The sequence below is a fragment of the Panthera onca genome, chromosome B2 (genome assembly GCF_046562875.1).
Source record: "Panthera onca isolate mPanOnc1 chromosome B2, mPanOnc1 haplotype 2, whole genome shotgun sequence".
Taxonomy (NCBI): Eukaryota; Metazoa; Chordata; class Mammalia; order Carnivora; family Felidae; genus Panthera; species Panthera onca.
In genome coordinates this window covers 44,266,732-44,289,631 of record NC_138343.1, presented here as the reverse complement: position 1 = coordinate 44,289,631, position 22,900 = coordinate 44,266,732, and the positions used below count along the sequence as shown (strand labels likewise).

Below are 22,900 nucleotides of genomic sequence, written 5' to 3'. Positions count from 1 at the left end.
ACATATTAGTTATGCAGCCGAAGGCTGTGAAGGATAACAAAGGAAACAGAATTGCTTTTAATTGGTTTGTTTTTCCAATTGGTTTTATTTATGTTTTAAATTGTGTATGCGGTGGTAGAAGTGGAATAGCACAACACAGGCATACCTTGCTTTATTGCACAGGGCAGATACTGAATTTTTTACACGTTGAAGGTTCAAGACTTCCGTGGAGGAAAGAAGTGCGTGCAGCTGTGGTGGAAATAGCAAGAGAACTAGAATCAGACGGGGAGCCTGAAGATGTGCCCGAATTGCTGCAAGCTCATGATCAAATTTGAACGGATGAGGGGTTGCCTCTTACAGATGAGCACAGAAACTGGTTTCTTGAGATGGAATCTGCTCCTGGTGAAGATGCCGGGAAGACTGTTGAAATGACAACATAGGATTTAGAATACAAGGTGCACTTAGTTGACAGAGCAGCAGCAGGGTGTGAAGGGATGAACTCCGATTTTGAAAGAAGTTCTACTGGGGGTAAAATGCTACCACACGGCATCACGTGCTACGGAGAAATTGTTCATGGAAGGAAGTCAATGCGGCAAACTTCATTGTCTTTTTTTTTTTTAATTTTTTTTTTTAACGTTTATTTATTTTTGAGACAGAGAGAGACAGAGCATGAATGGGGGAGGGGCAGAGAGAGAGGGAGACACAGAATCGGAAGCAGGCTCCAGTCTCTGAGCCATCAGCACAGAGCCCTTCGCGGGGTTTGAACTCACGGACCGTGAGATCGCGACCTGAGCCGAAGTCGGCCGCTTAACCGACTGAGCCACCCAGGCGCCCCCTTCATTGTCTTTTTAAAAGACGCTTTAAGTGTTTGTTTATTTTTTAGAGAGGCAGAGAGAGAGGGGGACAGAAGATCTGAAGTGGGCTCTGTGCTGTCTGTGCAGAGCCTGATGCGGGGCTTGAATTCACGAACCGTGAGATCATGACCTGAGCTGAAGTCAGGTGCTCAACTGACTGAGTCACCCAGGCGCCCCCATTTTGGGTGCCACAGCCACCCGAGCCATCAGCAGCCTCCTGATCAGTCAGCAGCCATCAGCATGGAGTCAGGACTGTCCACCAGCAAACAGATTATGACTCACTGAAAGCTCAGATGATGGTTAGCATTTTTATAGCAATCAAGTATTTTTAAATTAAGGTATGTACGTTGCTTTGTTTAGACATGCTATTGCACATTTAATAGACTACACTCTAGTGTAAACATAACTTGTATACACACTGGGAAACCAAAAAAGTTATTTGACGTGCTTCATTGTGGTGTTTGTGGCGATCTGGAGCCGAACCCACATATCTCTCAGGTATAGCTGTAAATGGAGGTAAAAAGCTGGCTTAAAACTTCACATGCTTATACGTCGGGCGTCATGGGAAATAGTTTGTTTCCCGATGAATATAAAAATTTATGCCACTCATAGTTAAGTATATTTTGGCTTATGGTCTGGCTCCTATGAATTCTTCACAATTAAGCTTGTTTAAGCCTGTGTGAACAGGATAACCGGGACTTCATAAGCAAACCAGGTTAACTGTAACTATTCCATCCCTACTTATTTTGCTCAGTTAATAAGCAACGGTGTATTTTGATTTGGCACTTCGGGCTATCCTAATGTTGTAGGGTGCAAAATCGCTCTTTTTGAGAAATTTAATTTCTCCCAGCCTATAGCCATTTCCGATTTTTAAAATTTTTAAGAGTTAAACTCTTTAGCAGGACACTGAAGCCTCTCTATCATCTGGCCCTAATGCATCTTCTCTGACCTTTTCTGCCAGTACCCCACAACTGTATCTCCTACAGGAGTGAACCAAACTTGTCTATTCTCATCCCAGGAACAGGTAACACGCTTTCTCCCTCAGCTCGGTTCAACGCAAAACCCTCTCCTTTCTACTTATTGAAATTACACCCAGCTTTTAATGTCCTTAGTTCTCACCATTACCCCATCAGGCTTCAGGGTCTGGTAATGTCTCGGAGGCAGGGATCTTTTCCCCGCTCACGGAGCAAACCTCCCTACTCATTTTAGAAATGGGTGGTCCTTCCAATTGTGGTGATGGCCCATTCGGTAGCATCTTTGTGGGTGGTACATGCAGGTGCTGACAGGAGAAAGACCCAACGAGTTAAAGGTTACAAATACAATAATGACCTAGTGCGCGCACTGAGTATCTTAAAGGGAAAAGAATACTATTTCTAATCTTAAAAACACTTCGAGAAAGGTTGTATTAACCCCATCTGACAGATGAGGAAGAGGAAGCCTCAGAGAGATTGTATAACCTGCCCAGGTCACATATCTAATCAGCAGCATATAGCTGAGGTCCTAAAGCTGGGACCTGTCTCACCAACTACACAAAACCATGTTTTCAAAGCATGGGCTTTGAAGTTAGATTGGTCTGGGTTTGATCAGGTTTCTGAGACTCTCCAGCTCTTTGACCTAGAGAGGTTAACTTCTCCAAAAACCTGCAATTTCCTGTGGCGCCTGCGTGGCTCAGTCCCTTAAGTGTCTGACTTCAGCTCAGGCCATGATCTTGTGGTTTGTGAGTCCGAGCCCCGTGTGGAGCTCTGTGCGGACAGGTCGGAGCCTGGAGCTGCTTCGGATTCTGTGTCCCCCTCTCGGTGCCCCTCCCCCGCTTGCATTCTGCCTCTCTCTCAAAAATAAATACTCAATTTTCTCACCTATAAAACATGGATAATATTAATACGCCCCTCGGAGTTCAGAATTGAAGGAGAAAATGCACTTAAAGTACCAGCGGAGTGACTGACACAGAAGAGCTAATACTGACTTTACTATTTCCCCCATTTTTAGAACTGTGATTCCATTACTACAGATAATCCAGAACCACAGATATTCCACAATCGTATTTCCTATTTGTTTTAGACTCTCATCACCATTTATTTCCGATTTTTTAATTTTTTTTTTAAGTTTATTCATTTTGAGAGAGTGAGAGAACAAGTAGGGGAGGGGCAGAGAGAGGGCCTGACACGGGGCTCAAACTCACAGACCATGAAATCATGACCTGAGCAGAAAACAAGAGTTGGACACTTAACCAACCGAGCCACCCAGGGGCCCCATTTCAGGTTTTTTACATGAACAATGCTAATGTGAGTTTACAGGGAATTTTTCTTTTCTTCTCTTTTTTTAATTTAAATTCAAGTTAGTTAGCATATAGTGTAGTATTAGTTTCAGGAGTAGAATTTAGTGATTCATCACTTATGTATAATACCTATTGCCAGTCCCAACAAGTGCACTCCTTAATGCCTATCATCCATAAATCCCCCACCCACCCTTCCAGCAACCCCAGTTTGTTCTCAGTATTTAAGAGCCTCTTGGGGCACCTGGGTGGCTTGGTCAGTTAAGCATCCAACTCTTGATTTTGACTCAGGTCATGATCTCACAGTTCGTGAGTTCGAACCCGCCTCAGGCTCTGTGCTGACAGCGTGGAGCCTGTTTGGGATTCTCTCTCTCTCCCTTTCTTTCTGCCCCTTCCCTGCTCTTTCTCTGTCTCCCTTCCTCCCTCCCTCCCTTTCAAAAAATAAATACGCTTTTAAAAAAAGAGTCTCTTATTGTTGCCTCCCTCTCTGTTTTTATCTTATTAATTTTTTCCTCTCATATGTTCATGTTCATCTGTTTTGTTTCTTAAATTCCACATATGAGTGAAATATATTTATCTGTCTCTGACTTACTTCGCTTAGCATTAGACACTCTAGTTCTATCCACGTTGTTGCAAATGGCAAGATTTCATTCTTTTTGAGTGCCGTGTAATATTCCATTTTATATACACATCTTCTTTATCCATTTATCAGTCAATGGACATTTGGGCTCTTTCCATAATTTGGCTATCGTTGATAGCACTGCTATAAACATTGGGGTACATGTGCCCCTTTGAATCAGCATTTTTGTGTCCTTTAGATAAAATCCTTATAGCGCAACTGCTAGGTCATAGAGTAGTTATATTTTTAATGTTTGTGAGGAACCTCCATACTGTTTTCCAGAATGGATGCACCAGTGTTCATTCTCAGTACAAAAGGGTTCCCCTTTCTCTGCATCCCTGCCAACATCTATTGTTTCCTGAGTTGTTAATTTTTGCCATTCTGACAAGTGTCCTCACAACTGTATCTCATTGTGGTTTTGGTCTCTGTTTCCCTGATGATGAGTGATGTTGAGCATCTTTTCATGTGTCTGTTATCCATCCGGATGTCTTCATTGGAAAAGTGTCTGTTCATGTCTTCTGCCCATTTCTTCACTGGATTATTTGGGTTTTGACTGTTGAGTTTGATAAGTTCTTTATAGATTTTGGATACTAACCCTTTATCTGATGTCATTTGCAAATATCTTCTCCCATTCCATCGGTTGCTTTTAGTTTTGCTGATTGTTTCCTTCACTGTGCAGAAGCTTTTTTTCTTGATGAGGTCCCCCAAATTCCCCTTGCCTCTGGAGACATACCTAGTAAGAAGTTGCTGTGGCCAAGGTCAAAGAGGTTGCGTGTTTTCTCCTGTAGGATTTTGATGGTTTCTTGTCTTACATTTAGGTCTTTCTTCCATTTTGAGTTTATTTGTGTATGGTGTAAGCAACTGGTCCACGTTCATTCTTCTGCATGTCGCCGTCCAGTTTTCCCAACACCATTTGCTGAAGAGACTGTCTTTTTTTCCATGGGATACTCTTTCATTCTTTGTCAAAGATTAGTTTGCCATATATTTGTGGGTCCGTTTCCGGGTTTTGTGTTCTGTTCCAACGATCTATATGTCTGATTTTGTGCCAGTACCATACTGTCTTGATGATTATAGCTTGGTAATACAGCTTTAAGTCTGGGACTATGATGCCTCCAGCTCTGGTTTTCATTTTCAACATGACTTTGGCTATTTGGGGTCTTTTCTGGTACCATACAAATTTTAGAATTGTTTGTACTAGTTCTGTGAAGAATGGTAGTATTGTTTGGATAAGGATTGCACTGCATGTGTGGATTGCTTTGGTTAGCATTGCTATTTTAACAATATTTGGTCTTCCTATCCATGAGTATGGAATGTTTTTCCATCTCTTTGTGTCTTCTTCAGCTTCTTTCATAAGCATTCTATAGTTTCAGCGCACAGGTCTTTTACTTCTTTGGTTAGGTTTATTCCTAGGTATCTTACGGGCTTTGGTGTAATCATAAATGGGACAGATTCCTTGATTTCTCTTTCTGCTGCTTCATTATTGGTTTATATAAATGCAACATTTCTGTATGTTGATTTTATATCCTGAAACTTTGCTGAATTCATGGGCCAGTTCCAGCAGTTTTTTGGTGGATTCTTTCAGGTTTTCCACAGAGTATCATGTTGTCTGTGAAGAGTGAAAGCTTGACTTTTTCCTTGTCAATTTGGATGCCTTTTATTTCATTTTGTTGTCTGATCGCGGAGGCTAGGACTTCCAGTACTATGTTGAACAACAGTGGTGAGAGTGGACATCCCTGTCGTGTTCCTGACCTTAGGGGGAAAGCTCTCATTTTTTCCCATCGAGGATGATAGATATTAGCTGTGGGTCTTTCGTATATGGTCTTTATGATGTTGAGGTATGTTCCTTGTATCCCTACTTTCTTGAGGGTTTTTATAAAGAAAGGATGTTGTATTTTGTTAAATGCTTTTTCAGCATCTAATGAGAGGTTCTTATCTTTTCTTTTATTAATGTGATGTATCACATTGATTGATTTGTGGATATTGAACCACCCCTGCAGCCCGGGAATAAATCCCAGTTGATTGTGGTGAATAATTCTTTTAATGTATTATGGGATTCATTTTCCTAGTACCTTGTTGAGAATTTTTGCATCCATGTTCATCAAGGAAATTGGTCTGTAATTCTTTTTTAGTGGGGTCTCTGGTCTGTAATTCTTTTTTAGTGGGGTCTCTGGTCTGTAATTCTTTTTTAGTGGGGTCTCTGTCTGGTTTTGGAATCAAGGTAATACTGGGCTAATAGAATGAGTTTGGAAGTTTTCCTTCCATTTCTATTTTTTGGAACAGTTTCAAAAGAATAGGTATTAACTCTTCCTTAAATGTTAGGTAGAATTCCCCTGGGAAGTCATCCAGCCCTGGACTCTTTGTTTGTTGGGAGATTTTTGATTACGGACTCAACATATTTTTACTGATTGTGGGTCTATTCAAATCTTCTGTTTCTTCCTGTTTCAGTTTTGGTAGTTTACATGTTTCTAGGAATTTATCCATTTCTTCCGGATTGCCCAATTTGTTGGCATATAATTGCTCATAATATTCTCTTATTATTGTTTGTATTTCTGCAGTGTTGGTTGTGATCTCTCCTCTTTCATTCATGATTTTATGTATTTAGGTCCTTTCATTTTTCTTTTTGATAAGTCTGGCTAGGGGCTTGTCAATTTTGTTAATTCTTTCAAAGAAACAGCCCCTAGTTTCGTTGATCTGTTCTGTTTTTTTTTTTTTTTCTATCATTGATTTCTGCTCTAATCTTTATTATTTTCCTTCTTCTGCTGGTTTTGGATTTTATTTGCAGTTCTTTTTCCAGCTCCTTTAGGTGTAAGGTTAGATTATATGTTTGAGACATTTCTTCCTTCTTTAGGAAGGCCTGGATTGCTATATACTTCCCTCTTATGACTGCCTTTGCTGTGTCCCATATTTCCTTTTTAACTTTAAAAAAATTTTTTTTAACATTTATTTATTTTTTGAGAGACAGAGCATGAGCAGGGGAAGGGCAGAGAGAGAGAGGGAGTCACAGAATCCAGAGCAGGCTCCAGGCTCTGATCTGTCAGCACAGAGCTTGATGCGGGGCTTGAACTCATGAGCCGTGAGATTATGACCTGAGCTGGAGTCGGACGCTTAACCGACTGAGCTGCCCAGGCACCCCTCCTTTCTATTTTTTTTTAAGTCTATTTATTTATTTATTTATTTTGAGAGAGAGGGAGGGATGGAGGGAGGGAGGGAGGGAAAGAGAACAAGTCGGAGAGGGACAGAGAGAGGGAAAGAGAGAATCCCAAGCAGACTCTGCACAATCAGCATAGAGCCCAATGTGGGGCTTGATCTCAGGAACTGTGAGATCATAACCTGAGCCAAGACTAAGAATTGCAATCTTAACTGACTGAGCCACCCCAGCGCCCCTCTTTTTTAATAAAATGAGACTACCACACCTTTAAGGAGAAACTTTATTCAAATGTTGTGTCATATTAGAATACTTCCAAAATCAAACAGAATATTAATCAAATGTTAACTAGACTGACAAGACAAAGCTCAGAAACAAAACAAAAGTCTGAAGGAGTTATTGCTAACAAAGCCATCCCTGTAAGTAGTATCATATAATATACTTGCCATAAACCTAGCATTTTCTATTTTAATTTAAACACTATATTCAAAAGAAACAGAAATAGGGGTGGGTTGTGTTTTTTTGTTTTTTGTTTTTTTAAATTTGAGTAATGTGTTAGCATATTGTTTAGCAAAATAAATCCACCTAACTGATTAGAAACATAACATATTTAAAGGGAGAAGAAAGATCCCAGATCCATATGTACGGCAAAACCACTGTAAATACATTTCGTAGTGGCCCTGAGATCTATTTTGTTTTCAGTGCATATCAGAGTTTTCAAAAATGACAACTTCTTGTGATCATATGCTCTCGACTTGCTCAAATACTCTGCCGGTCTGGGCAAGATGCCACATGTTTAAGAGCAGTTTCGGACAGATTGGCCACGTCTATAGATCCACAGTTAAATTTATATCACCTCCAGACCCCTTTTCTGGAAAAAAAGAGAGAGAGAGAGAGGAGAGAGAAACCTCAAGTTGAGAAAGAAAAACAAGAAAATTATCTACACAAGTGCTACCACAACAAATTTAATGTCCTTTCAAAATGGTGAAAATTATTCTATGGAGAATTATTCCTACAGAAACGTTTTTTGTCTTTTAGCATTTTGGTTCTCACACTCTACCTATTATCAAAGTTTCTCTAAAATATATAACTGGCATATTTTATATTTTTCTAGAATGATGTTAGTAAAGCTGATAACTGAACAGTCCTTTGTTCTCTTTCACTAGTATGTTTTTCAAATAATGGGAAAGCCACCAAGAGTGGATTTCACTCTCAATGTACCTCAGTTCTAAGGACCATGTGCTACTTATGAACAAGATCATGCAATAACCACTAACTTCCAACAAATTGAATCTTATCACGAGATAAACTAAAAACCCAGAAAGAAATTCTGAGAGATCATTTAATATATGAAGGTCACTTGAATGTATGAGCTAGTCAACGCTGAGAAAATTCTTTAAAATCCTTTAAAATATAAATTTATCATATTCACAATTTAACTTTCAAGATTAATTCAACCCACAAACAAATTTTCTATGATATTTCAAGAAATCCTCTTCTTCGTTATTTATTCCCAGATGCACATTTAACATTTTTAGCTAAAAATTTTCTACTACTAACATCCAAGGAAATTGATAAAACATTTTTGTTTGAGGATTCAGAATAATGGTACCTTTAAGGCTTGGCAATCTGTTGATAAAAGCTATTTTCTTTTAAAAACACAAATCACCTTCGATTGTAGTGCAATCTAATGACATGAAGTAGAGATCTTTCCCCACTGTTTGGAATACAGCCTAACAAAAGGAACCTTTGCATTACCACCAATTCTTTGTTACAGACACAAAATGATTAAAATCAGAAAGGGACCGTAGATAAGCCAGAAAAAAATGGTAAACAATGAAAAACTAAGCCTCTTGAAAGTGTGGCAATCTGATTTTGTAGTGAAGAATCATCCAAGAACATTTTCTATCCTTCCAATACTCATTTCTCTGGAACATCTCTACTGGAGTGTCCCATACCGGGAGTAAAGTAGCCTTTTCCAATTTTCAGCTCCCAATCTCCCACAACTTTGGTGTCTGATGCCCTTCTCAAAGGGCTCCTATGCAAACACATTATCCACGGTGAGCCACAGATCCTTTACTAAAGACTTACTCAAGAGGGCTATTTCTCCTATATTCCTTTCAACAAATAATAGCATTGTGTGTATGCATGAAGTCTATACAGAAATTGATTCATGAGACATATTCTTACAATAAAATGAAATCTCTCAGATACAAAAAAAATCCTTAAAAAATGCAGTCAGATCACAGTGACTTGACCAAAAAAGTCATGCATAATTTAATACCTCACAATATCCACTTGTAAAGGAAAACCAGCTTATTTGTAGACACATATCTAAGAGTTCCTTCAAATTTGAGGAAAGGATCATTTAATAAATAAAATTAATAACCCAATTTTAAAAAGTAAAGCCTTATCCATAAGTAGCTTCTATATTTGCTAACTGATGTAAAAGCCAGTTGTGTCTATACTATCTTATGAACACTCTGAGTTGCCTTACATAGTTCTCTATTTGGCAGGCATAGGGTAGTTTATCCAAATAGAATCCCATATGTGTACATCTATGCATTTGGCTGTGGATTCTTGAAAAGTAATGAACGGAAAAGATCAGAATGTAAAAGAAAAACTTTAGTAAATACTTATGCAACCTAAGTGAAGCAAGCTGTTATTTTTGACAAGTAAACAAAAACATGAAATTAATATAAGAAGGCGAAGAAAGATGTTCAGTGGTTTTTCATAGTGGAAAGATTTCAAATGACTTAAATGTGCACCACTACAAGAAATGGTTTAACAAATGACTGACCATTTGTGTCATATAAGATTATGCAACTATGGCCTTCTGGCTGTGGCCAAGATGGAGTAAGTTGACTATAGCCTGCCTCTCTTATACTTGCTACAACTAAAAATTCTGGAAAGTATACAAAAAGTAACCGTGGGCTCTGAAAAGTAAATAGGAACAGGCAGATTGAGGACTGAAGTAAAAACCTGAATAATGACTCATAACAGGGGTGGATTCACAGATGTTTCTTTCTTTCCTTCCTTCCTTCCTTCCTTCCTTCCTCCCTCCCTCCCTCCCTCCCTCCCTCCCTTCCTTCCTTCCTTCCTTCTTCCTCCTCCCTCCCCTCCCCTCCTTCTTCTCTCCTCTCCTCTTCATTCCTCTCCTCTCCTCTCCTTTCCTTTCCTTATTTTTTTCCTTCTTTGTCTCTTAGTTTTGACTTGAGCCTGGACCAAATGAGAGCTGCCCAGCCTGTGTGGATGGCAAAACTCTGAGGGAGATCCCTATTTCTAGCCAGCAGATTGGGAAAAGAGGCCCCCTGAATGCTAGAAAGTGACGAATGAATGGGAAATCTCTTCACTATTTTTCTTTTTTACCTTCTGACCCTGTCATGAGAGCAGCCCCAACTGAAAGTCTGAGAGAAGACTCTGACCAGTGGAACGGGAAAAGGGCTGTTTGTTATCTGGAAATGGGGGGTGGGGATTGATTTTTCTTGTTTCTCTCTCTGCTTCACTCCAAAGGCAGGCTCAGTCAAACAGAACTGCATGACAGCAAAGAAGGAAACCTTGAGAGAAACATACTCTCTGTCTAGAGGAGCAAGAAAAAGAGCCCCTAGGAGCTGGATTAAAGAAGATCCTTGAGGGACACCTGGGTGGCTCAGTCAGTTAAGCGCTCAACTTCAGCTCAGGTCATGATCTCACAGTTCTTGAGTTCGAGCCCTGCGTCGGGCTCTGGGTTGACAGCTCAGAGCCTGGAGCCTGCTTCAGATTCTGTGTCTCCCTCTCTCTCTGCCCCTCTCCCATTCACACTCTGTGTCTCTCAAAAATGAATAAACATTAATAATAATAATAATAATAAAAATAAAGAAGATCCTTGAGGCCAGCAAGTGTGGAGGAAATCTCAGAGAGAAAAGGAATTGAAAAATATGAATCCCTAATACTATAAATGAACTGATATAAATCCCAAGGTCAACCCTCAACTATGCATATGCAGAAGAGAATCAACTAAAGATAGCAATCTTTAACAGCCGATCTACTATATAAACTGCTACCTAAGTCCCTGGGAGGCTTGTGCTCTGGGCGGATGCAAACACCAAAGCAAAGTCTCTGAAAACTAAACTGACATTGGAACCCACAAGCAAAGAAGGAGAGACAGAACTTGTGGTATGAACCCAACTGGGTTGACCACCTGCTAAAATAAAGACTTCAATATTTTCTAGAAGATTTTAATAGGATCCAAAGCCTTGCAACATAATGTTCAAAACATTTGGGACATAATCCAAAATTACTCAACATACAAAGAACTAGGAAAAGCTAATCATATTTCAAGGTGATCAGTAGATGGCAAGCCCTGAGGTGACCAGATATTGGAACTATCAGATACATATTTTAAAGTAAAAACGTCAACAAATGTCAAACAGAATAAACTCAAATGCCCAGATATTATAATGGCATGGGAAATTGAACACAAAATATAAAATATAGAACACAGAACACAAAATATAAAACTATGCAGAATGAAATCAATTATGCACAAAATATTTCGATGACATACGTACATTCCATATAAACAGAAAAATTATGAAATAAAATGAAACCGATCAAGCTCTTTGTCTTAGATGGATGTATTACAGGTGATAGATACTTTGTTTCAAATTTGCCATTTTTCCAGATTTTCTACATCAGATGTATTTTATAAAGATCTCAGACACCAAACAATTTTCATTTTTAAAATCCCCCTCTTCCCCAAATCAAGGTGTAAAACATTAATAACCAGTTTGCCCAAAGGGATGCTTGGCATAAAGTCCAGAATCACTGATTTTGTTATTGCTCCTTTTCATTGTCATTAATTCCAGTATTAGTATTCTTTTTTCTTGATTATTCCCAAACACAAGGGCTTTGGAAATAGTTTAAACTACCTTTCAAAATGAAACACAATGCTCTCATTAATTAGTATTTATATCCATACCTCAGATGGACTCTTATCTAATTTGGGTATGCCATTCCAGACATTCTCAGGGTTCACTATCTCCTCCATACCATTTGAAAGGTTCAGAACCTACAAGAGAAAAAACGTATTTAATAAAACTTGGTAGTTTCCAAAAACTGTAACTGATTTATGGACCATGGCAATCCTTCTTCAACTGAAATACCTCAAAAGGCAATGAAAATAATTTTATTAAACTTCAACTTTACGCTTTTAACTCTATGGAACTTCTGGTCAAAAAACATATTGAGTATGCCTAGATATCAAAGGTAGCTAAAAATGAGATCTTAAGAAGCTCAACATTTTGTGGAGAAACAGATCTCTAAGCAGATCATTACATCGTAGTAAGTACAGACCTCTGTAGCAGGAGAAACGGGAATATAATATAGGTATAAAGTTTTTGGTGTGTGGGGAGGGTGAAGAGATGGAGAGATTTAGAAATAATGCTAGTGAATGCTCCCTGGAAGAGGCAATGCAAAACGAAAATGAAGACGCAATGAAAATCTTCCAAAAATAAGTGAAAATCGGGGCACTCACGTGGATCAGTTGGCGAGAGTCTGGTTCTTGATTTCAGCTCAGGCCATGATTCCAGGATCATGGGATTAAGCCCTGCATTGGGCTCCTCGCTGAGCACAGAGCCTGTTTAAGATTCATTCTCTCTCTCCCTCTGTCCCTCTCTCCTGCTCACACTCTCTCCTCTCTCAAAAAAATAAAAATATTGCAACTACGTGGATGGAACTGGAGGGTATGATGCTAAGTGAAATTAGTCAGTCAGAGAAAGACAAAAATCATAGGACTTCACTCATATGAGGACTCTAAGAGACAAAACAGAGGAACACAAGGGAAGGGAAACAAAAATAAGGTAAAAACAGGGAGGGGGACAAAACAGAAGAGACTCATAAATACGGAGAACCAGCTGAGGGTTACGGGAGGGGTGTGGGAGGGGGGATGGGCTAAATGGCTAAGGGGCACTAAGGAATCTACTCCTGAAATCATTGTTGCACTAGATGCTAACTAATTTGGATGTAAAATTAAAAAAAAAAAAAAAACAAAAAACCAATAGTGGAAATTAGGTGTCTTTGTACTATCTTCATGATTTTTCTGTAACCTAAAACTCTTCCAAAAATAAGGCCTATCTAAAAATAAAATAATAACAAAATAAAAATAAAAGTGAAAATGAGCCAGTGTGGGAGGGGGATAGAATACAAGTGACTGGATCTGCATTATGAAATATATTGAAGAAGCCCTGGGGAATGATATATATAAGAGAAAGCAAGCAATTTGGTGCCCATCCAATATAAGTTACAAAACACAAAGGAGTGAACCTAAGACTGGAGAAGAATACGGACACTCAGCCCTAGAAGACCTCAGGTCCCCTAGAGGACCATGCCATGTTAGTGAGCATGGCTTGGCTTTTCTATCCTAGACCAGTGGCTCTCAAATTTTAATGGTAAGAGAATGCTCATTCCTGGTCCTACCCCCAGAAATTCTGTAGTAGCCAGCCAGGGCAAGGTGCAGGAATCTACAGCTTAAGAAACCCACCAGGTGATTCTGACACAGGTGGTTTTTTGGGACCACAGGAGAAACTCAATCAACTGGACGTCCCCAAGAAGTTTTACACACAGGAATCCTGCCGTCAGATTTGCATCTGACAAGTGTCACACTGGTAGTGTAGAGACTCAGCTGAAGGAACACTAGAAGAAGTAAACCAAAATAGGTTAATAGAGTAATCCACTTGTAAAATAAGGGACTTCACACCAAGGCAGTGACAGTAGGTGTAACAAGTTTTAACTAAGTGATAAGAAGTGGAAAGTGTGACTGATAGGATTTGGTGACTGATAGGATTTCAGAGGCAAGGGAGATACAAGAGTCGGGGATGATTTCTTGCCAGGATGCTTACATCTGACCTTCGAGATGAGTTCTGCACTGCACCAAATTTTTAAGGGGAATGATCAGGTAAACGTCTGTTCAAGTGCATTTTCTAGTCTGGTAAAGTTGGCTAAAATTTCCTCAACAGTCAGTATCTTTTGAGATAAAGTGCTTCCATTTCACTTACCCTTGTGCCTTCTTCACCTATTTCCAGAATCTCACATTTAGACCATGTGTTTCTTAGACTTGACCACACAACACACTTGGATCCAACAGCAAATCCTTCCAGAGTGTAGGTCTTCTCTGCTTGAGCTGCCAAATTGAATAAAGACTCAGTGTGTACCTCTTAATCCCTTGATGTTAAATACACAAGCAAAGCATTTTCTTATCTGCATTGACTATTCCTATATAATCAAGGTCATGGATGGTCTCAGTCTGTATCTTTTCCTGGATTTTATTTTAAATTCTTCCAGGGCCCTTTCCCAATAAAATTCCTTATCGCTTTCTTCAAAAAATACCAGCATGATGTGATGCGTCTTTTAAGAATATGAATCTGGGGGCGCCTGGGTGGCTCAGTTGGTTGGGCGTCCAACTTCGGCTCAGGTCATGATCTCAGCGCTTGTGAGTTCGAGCCCCACGTCGGGCTCTGTGCCGACAGCTCAGAGCCTGGAGCCTGCTCTGGATTCTGTGTCCCTCTCTCTCTCTGCCCCTCCCTCGCTTATGCTCTGTCTCTCTCTCTTTCTCAAAAATAAGTAAAACATTAAAAAAAAAAAAGAATATGAATCTGATTCCTGACTTCGAAACTTACTGTTGGCAGCTGGTTATTGTTGCCACATGCGATGTGGTCTATGGTTACAACAGCTGTTTCTGAAGCAGCATATTACAAATTGGTAGACATTCTTATCACAGAGCTATTACTTATTATTAATAAAATGTGGCAAGGGGGACTAAAAACCTAGGGTAATATTTAAATGAATTGTAGTACAGCCACTGAATGGAATCCTAGAGAGTTAAAATATTTTGAAAACATGTTTAAGGGATTAAAATGCAGGATTTGACACTATGATAATATGATTTCTTTTTTTTTTTTTTTTAACGTTTATTTATTTTTGAGACAGAGAGAGACAGCATGAACAGGGGAGGGGCAGAGAGAGAGAGAGAAGACACAGAATCCGAAACAGGTTCCAGGCTCTGAGCTGTCAGCACAGAGCCCGACGCGGGGCTCGAACTCACAAGTGCTGAGATCATGACCTGAGCCAAAGTCAGATGCTTAACCGACCAAGCCACCCAGGCGCCCCAATAATGTGATTTCTATTTAGTTCTTTAAACTGTATGTAAATAGACACAGGGTGAAAGACAAAAGGAAAGAAGTGCACTGCAGTTTTAATAGTGGCAGGCTTATGGTGATATGGGAGATTTTCATTCTCCCTAGACTACTGTTTTCTCTATTTTGTACGATGGCTCAAATTTAATAATCTAAAAATTGACATATGGGGCACCTGGCTCGGTCGGTTCAGCGTCCGACCCTTGATTTCGGCTCAGCTCATGATCCCAGGGTCTTGGGATCGAGCTCTGTGCTGAGCATGGAGACCATCTAAGATTCTCTCTCTCTCCCCACCTCTGCCCACCCTCCCCCCACCCCCCAGGACACATTCTCTCTCTCAGATAAAAATAATAGTAATAATAATGATAATAAGTAAAAATTGACATATAAGAAGTCTAACATTGATTATTTCCCAAACCCTAAAAGTTAGGCATTTCGTGTAACTTTGTTTTGTTTGTTTGTTTGTTTGCTTGTTTAATTTAGAGTGTGAGAATCTTAAACACACTCCATGCTCAGCGTGGAGCCAGACGTGGGGCTCAGTCCCACGACTCCGGGATCACGACCTGAGCCCAAATCAAGAGTTGGATGCTCAGCCAACTGAGCCACCCAGGGGCCCCCATTTCATGTAACTTTTAAATCTTATTAAGTAGAAAGAAAACGGCAATACATGTAGCTTACTTAAAAAGTTCATAATAAATTTTCTCCAATATTTACTCATGGCCGGTCTCTTGCTTGGTTACTATAAGCTCCCCAAATCTAGTGTTTGTTTAGGGGTTTCGAAATAAATGACAAGGTGTATGCATGAAACAAAATGGTTAAATTTGAAAACTCTGCAAAAATGATCCCTATCGTCAATTCACGCCTACAGTAGTGCTTAGCAAAGGAACAACATGTTTTTTTAAGACTTACCAAAAAACGGAACTTTTGATTTTAAAGATTATTTGCTTACATTTGAAACCTGATTACTTTTTGGAAACACTGATTCTAAGCATTTTATTCTTAAACACAAAATTAATAATTTAGCAGCATTTCATCCAGCCTACAAGGTATGGTTCTACATTGATTTCGCAACTTCATCTCCCCACACTTAAAATGCTCGTCATGAAATCCAAATCTGATTCTCTTTTCAGGTTTTAATCTTTTCCCCAAAAAATTAATTAAGAAGAAAACAAGGCAAAAAGTAAATAAGAATTATTGTCTTGAAGACAAGTAGGTATTTTTTGAAAAACACTAAGTTAAGTAAAAGTAGAAGAAATTACATACCTGAGACATGATCTTGTAAAGCATTATTGCGCTTCCTTCCGTCTCTGGATTCTTCTTCGGAGAACAGAGTCAGTGGTGAAATGGCATCTCTGCTTTTGTACTCTGTAAATTCTTCTTTATATATGTTCATTTCAATTTGCCTGTTGGGATCGCAATTCCTTCCGTGTAGGTGCAAGGGTAACCTAGGCTGGTCGTCAAAACATTCCATACAGCTTGACTTCCTTGTGTCCTCAGCGCACATGGGGTCTTGGGCTCTCTGACCAACTGGTAGAGACAAAGGGTTTATTTTGTCGTCTAAACACAGCTGGGCTGTGGGTAATTCTAGTTCCGGCTGTTTCTCAGATTCACAGTTGAGGGGAAGCTGCACTGTAAACGGATGCAGGGTGGCTTCTGTGTCACAGCCTTGGGGGAGGGGCACAAGTGGAGGCACCCGGCCTGGCTCTTTTTCTTCATCCCCGACTAGAGAATGCTGTAACTCAATGGACTCCAGCTCCAGGAACTCTTTTGATTCATCATCAGGAGAAAGTGGCACCTCAAGTGAGTTCAGTTCTAATATCTCCTTTGTTTCACTAGCCTGCAGTGGTAGTAACGTGTTAAATCCTGTCATGAGGTGTTTATCATCAAACTTTGCTTCGTCGACCAGACGGCACTCTCTTTTACCTTCCAGTACCTCGACGCCAATTTTATCTTTGCATGGGTTTTCGAAAGCTTCAAAAAGGTTGTCAGTGTCAGGGTCATAGAACTTAGTTGGTTTGGCTTCAGTGATGTTTAAATCTTTTTCAGTTCTTTCAGAGAGCTCATCTGTCTGTGACTCGACATATAGGGCTTTCTCTTGTCCAGCTTTACTACTTGGTTTCTTAAATCCAACCTCAGGACTGAGGGACCCCAGAGCTCCCTTTATCTCCGGGTCATGTTTTTCATAGGGCAGATCACTGTTACTGATGCCAATCTTAGAATATTTCTTCATCTTCTGGTTAATACTTTCGCCTTTGCTTTTCAAGTCAACGATTGCTAAAGGGATATTACAAACATCCCTTTTGATTTCTAATATTGTTATCTCCAACACATCTTCTGTTACTATTTCATAAAAATAGTCATTTCCCTCTTGAGGGCACGCACCTTCTGAAATATTAAATCCTGAGAGGCAACATGGAAAGGCTTGCATGGGAACCACCAAGAGTTCAGAAGGGATATTCCAGAGTGCTTTGGGGTCCACGCAGTCTTCGACGTTTCCAAAGTCCACAAGCCTGACAGATACCAGATAATCATCGCAAATATTGGTGATAAGTGCCCTGTAATAATGCCCATCTTCTCTATATCTCACTATGCAAGGATCTCCGATATGAGGGCATGGGACACAACTCCTCCAAGCCGTTACTTGTTCTCCAGCGGTTTGTACTTCTGCTTCTAAAAACTGAAGTTTCTCGGTATCAGCAAACTGACACCAAAAATATTCAGGTCCATCTATCACCGTGGCGTATGCTCTTATCATCTTCATATTTGGGTTGTACCAGTTAAGAAACAGTGAAGTGCCAATGTCTGTTTTGTGGACAGACTTTGAACAGGCACCTTTAGTGATTTGGTCAGAAAGTCCTACTTGAGATTTTTCACTGAAAGCATATCTGCTAATCATGTCTTCTGCTATGATCCCATGTTCATCAGCAAGAATAACTTCCCATCTGTCTTGGAACTGAACAAATTCACATCTTATTTGAACCTCGTCTGTCCTTCGGGAAAAGTAACGCGTCACTGCCTTACAGTTTAAAATCTCAGGAGCCCAAAGTCCTCTCAAGGAGCAGTGAATGCACAGGGCTGGTACCAGTGCGTTAAGAAGGTCCAGCTTACCTATCTTGTTAGTATGGACCACAGAAACATTGCCATAATCTATAAACTGTACACACAGAAGGTCATTGGGTTGTTGTTCCCTGACCACAGCCCGATACCACAAACTGTCTTCTGGAAAAATGGCACATGTTACATCTCCTCTCTGCAAAGGTGGACCTGAATAAAATTCTGGCCTGGTCCTAACATCGTTTAATCTCTCTGAAAGACTAGTGATTTCAGCTTCGTCATCTGTTAGTTGAACATAAAAGTCTGAAAGGTCATTTATGTGGGAAACATACACCACTGTTTTAAAGCCAGGCATTATAATCTTCTGAGGGAGCTCAGAAAATTTTAGAGGCAAATCTTTGTTACACGAATCTCCTATGTTTCTCTCTGAAAGGGTAGCTTCTAGTCTTGTGGCTTTCAAAGGCGACTCAGCAAAACTTTCTTCTTTCTTCTCGGCTGTGAAGGGACACATTTGATTATCTTTATTTCCCACGGAGTCCTGATACTGAGTGACGAAGTTTGTCTTGGTCAAACTTCGTAAAAGCTTGGGTTCCCTACATGCTGGGCTGGTCTTAGATTTGTGTGGTTCTCCCAAGATCTCCATGCTACATAATGCAGAGTTCTCTACTGATCTACTTGAATACTCCGTAGGTGACAACTTGAGATTTTCCTTCTTTACTTCAAGAGTTTCTGTCACGGTGAGGAGATCTTTGCTTTCTTCTTTTTTTCTTGTCCCACCCTTGTAGCCAAGTAACCCTAACTTCTCATTGATATTAGCGTTGATTTGGATACTGTCGTCATAGAGTTCTATAATCAGTCTCCCATCTGGATCTTTTGCCACCACCAAAGCCTTCAATGACTTATCTAAAACAGTCTCCTGGAACCATGTTGTAATTTCGTCTGGTATGTGAGCAGGTATGTCAGACAATGAACACTTAACAGCTTGCATGGGCAGAAGTAAGACATCATACGCATCCTTAGGTAGCGGAAGCAGATCATCGCTGGTTACCACATGTATGTTTCCAAAATCAACAAAAAAGACTTTCTTTGGTTCTTTTCCTATTGTCATCCCCCTATACCAGTTTCCATCAGTGTACCTGGCAAGGCACAAGGTTCCAGGGGTCAAGGGGGATGTTTTTAAATTTGGCAAAACTTTACTCAATTGTGTAATATTACAGGACAACTGTTCTAAAATATTTGCGTTTCTTCCCAGTTGGCAATAAAATGTCCAAGGGTCATCCACATGCGTTATATACACCAATTCTTCACTTCCAATTTTCATCTCGTGTGTCGAATAGTAGTAAGAATGTAGCTGAACGGAGGACTCCGGGGGCTTCTGAAGTTTCACTGGCCTTGCGAGTCTCTTTTCTACCAAAAAGTGGCAGGCACTCTGAAACGGTGTTAGCAAATCCACTATGTTAAACGGCTCTTCGTCATGCGCTGAAGCCAAAGCAAATACTGTGCATTTCAACTCGAGATTGTCTTCCCATGCGTTGTCTACAAATTCCCTAAAAGCTTGGATTGCCTTTTCATTCCAAGCAAAAGGGTTTTGACCCGTTGGTTGAATTAAATTATAAAGACTGCACCGAAAAGCCTGAGCCTTAACCTTGAGAAACTCTTCACTAATTGAGCAAATATTCTTCACAGCTACCACATCTTCGTCTCCATAATCTACAAACATTACTCTGACGCGCTGTGAAGATTGTGCCCCGCGGATCACAGCTCTGGACCATTTTCCATTTACCGTGCGTTTTGCCAGACAAGCGGGGGCGGTCCCCTGGTAAGGAGCAGCTGTATTCTCGCAGTAGTCCTGGATATCACACATCAAAGTTTTAAAGTCTTGAATGTTCCTGGTCAGCTGGCACCAGAAGTAGCCAGGGTTTTCAACAGAAGACACTTTGACTCCTACTGTACTTCCGACTCTCACCTCTCCTTTACAAGAAGAGTCTGGCGTAATTTCCAGGAAGTTCTGCACTAGAGGAGAATAAACAGATACTCTTTTTTCTTTCTCCTGCACCACTAGTCCAGCTGGGGTATCGGCAGCGACTGGTGGATCAGTCAAAATTTCTGCAACAGAGCTAGTTGTGTTGTCTCTCTGGGCCTTCTGTTCTACGTCTCCCCTCTTGGCAGGAGAGATTTTGTTATTCTTGGCAGTAAAATGGTTTGAAACACGCCCTGGAGAATGGGCACTTACGGGAATGTTCTCCTGTGTTTCAAATTCCTGATAGTTTGCATATCCGGCTTGAGCCATTACCTTACTAATGTTCTCTTCCCCTGTTCTTGATTCATCAAGAATCTCAATAACATATTGCTTATCCTGCTTATCAAGGACATGGATAACCAGTTCTTTGTGGAGCACAGTCTTTTTGAAAAAGGAAACTGCCTCCTGGCTCCAGCTTTTCCCCAAAGGCCAAATATCGGCCAGCGTGCACCTCAGAGCCAACACTGGCAGTCGTCTAAACTGAGGAAGCAGCATCCTCACGTCGTACCAATCCACATTTTCCAAACTGCCCCGGTCAACTAGGAATACGGCCACACTCTTGTCATCTAATCTGGTGACCATGGCCCGATAATAGCCGTTCTCTTTCCATTTGACACAGCAAAGGTCATCGGGTTTGGGTTTCAACACCATCCCCTCCAGCTTACTGGCTGAGGAATAGAACCTGCACATCCTCCTCATCAGCTTGCTGAAGGTGCCGTTGTGCTTCCTCAACCTAATCCAAAACTCGGACGGATTTTTAACAAACTCTACCTGGGCATCATAGAAGGCGTTTATCTTCAACCTGGTAGATCTTAAGGCCGGGAGTGGAATCTCTTCATCCGCTTCTTCAGCAGGAGACTGAGACTGAAGAGCTGTGGCTTGTCCCTTCTCCTCTTCCTCCTCTTCTTCGCCTTCCTCCTCCTCCTCCTCCCTTCCCTGGCTCTGCAGGAATTGGTCGGCCAGGCAACAGGACTGTAGCCCGAATACACAGTTCAGGTTGGTCCCATCTTCTCCATACAGAGTGACATAATACACGTGCTCAAAGGAACAGTAAAATTCAGTCTTGGCATTCACCGCCTGGCCCAGTATCAGTGTCTTCAGGTCACCCACCTGTGACCGAGACCAGCCTCTCCCACCGTCCCAGAGCCCATACAAGGCACAGGGGTAGGTCACCACGGGCATTCGAAAATACTCGGGCAGCAAGTAGCGGAGACTGCTGCAGCTCACTAACTCCTTCCTTCCATAGTCTACGTGGAGCACCTGGGCACAGCGCTGGGGCCGAAACGTCTCCAGCAAGAGCGCTCTGTACCAATGTCCGTCCAACCCACAGGAGGCACACGGAGAGCCAGGCTTGTCTGGGCTCTCCTCCCTCTCCTCCCGGGTGGCACTGGTAGAGTTCTCATCCCCCGTCCCCGTGGAACCCCAGTATATCTGGGCCATGCTCTCGGACAGGCGGTGGATCTCCTGCGAGAGGCTCCGGAGCTGGCAGTGAATGCGGTGGGGGTGGCACACCTGGGTCACCACCACCGGCTCCGTCACGCCCAGCTGCAGCTGCGGGTAGAAATAGTCCAGGCCAGGGTGCTCCTGCTTCGGAGGGACTCGCGGGAGGACCCGGGCCCCCGAGCCTAGGCCGGCAGCGGCCGCCGTCACGTAGCGCTTGAGCAGCGAGCGGAAGAGGCTGTCGGGCACCTGCCGCGCCAGGCTGAGCTCCTGCATCTGCTGCGACAGCCCGGGCACCTCCAGAAGGACCAGGCGATGGAGCAGCAGCACGTCCAGCACGCGCCCGTGCACCTGCCCGCCCTGCAGGCTGCTGAGGAAGTCCACGGCGCCGGGCGGCCAGTGCTGGGGCTCGCCCCCGCCCGCGCCGCCGCCGCCCGCCGGCACCAGGCCGGCCACCACGCAGCCCAGCACCTCGGAGGGCAGGTGGAAGAACTCGCTGCGCCCCGGCGCCAGGGAGCCCGCGTCCGCCGTGACGGTGCGGCCCTCGTCGAGCAGGAAGACGCGGCTCTCCTGCGCCTGCTGGCTGACCACGCGGCAGCGGTGCCATACGAGCCCCACCTGCACCAGGCACAGCTCGCCCGGAGAGGCCGTGGCGCTGCCCGGCGCCCACGGGAGGCGCGTGGCCGCCGCTTCCTGAATCTCCCGGTTCAGGCGCAAGTACTCCTCCCGCCGCTCGCCCACCAGCCCCCAGAGCTGCACGGGGATCACCTCAGGGCGCACGTCCACGAACGACACCCGCAGGACCAGCGAGGTCCCCGGGGTGGGCAGCCCGGGCGTCGAGGACATCTCCGCGGCGCGGTTCCGCGCTGGCGCACCCAGCCGCCAGGCCCGCCAGCGCCCCCGCACCCGTGCCGCGGGAGGGACGGCCCCACGGCCCCAGGCTCCCGGCACAGAGGGACCGGGAAGGACGCCCGGCGAGGCGCCCCCACGGCGAGATCCCCGACGCCGGATCTCCGGGACTCGCGCCGACTGGTAAGACCGGCGGCGGGACCAACCGCCGCGGTCGCGCCGCGCAGGCATTTGCAGCGCGCGGCGCCCCACTTCCGGGCGCGGGAGGCCGGCGGGGCCCGCGGGCGCGGCGCGGCGCGGGGGAGCTGGGTCCCGGCGCGGCGCGGGGCGAGGCCTGCGGGTTTGCCGAAGGGGCTGGGAGGGCTGTTCCCGGGGCCACGCAGTGGCGGGGTCGCGATCCAACCTACTTCTCGAAAGAGCGCCTTCCGTCGCGGAGGGCGCAGTGGGCGGGCCTGGCGGAGGGCGGGGTGGGGGTGGGGGGCGACACCGAAGGGGGG

General features: G+C 42.9%; 1 protein-coding gene across 2 annotated transcripts; it reads right to left on the bottom strand.

Annotated features, from left to right (window-relative positions):
* Window positions 1–11: 11 nt before the first annotated feature.
* On the bottom strand, window positions 12–22,514 carry TDRD6 (tudor domain containing 6). Of its 2 annotated transcripts, none has more exons than XM_060615658.3 (4): window positions 16,304–22,514; window positions 13,904–14,028; window positions 11,830–11,919; window positions 12–399 (listed from the first exon to the last, which is right to left on the bottom strand). In XM_060615658.3, the coding sequence occupies exons 1-4, from the start codon at window positions 22,398–22,400 to the stop codon at window positions 334–336; spliced, it is 6,378 nt and encodes a 2,125-aa protein (XP_060471641.3). In that variant the 5' UTR covers window positions 22,401–22,514; the 3' UTR covers window positions 12–333. The 2 variants fall into 2 exon arrangements, with proteins under 2 accessions (XP_060471641.3, XP_060471642.3); XM_060615659.3 differs by lacking the exon at window positions 12–399 and adding an exon at window positions 7,139–7,740 and having other exon boundaries at window positions 16,304–22,513.
* Window positions 22,515–22,900: the final 386 nt, after the last annotated feature.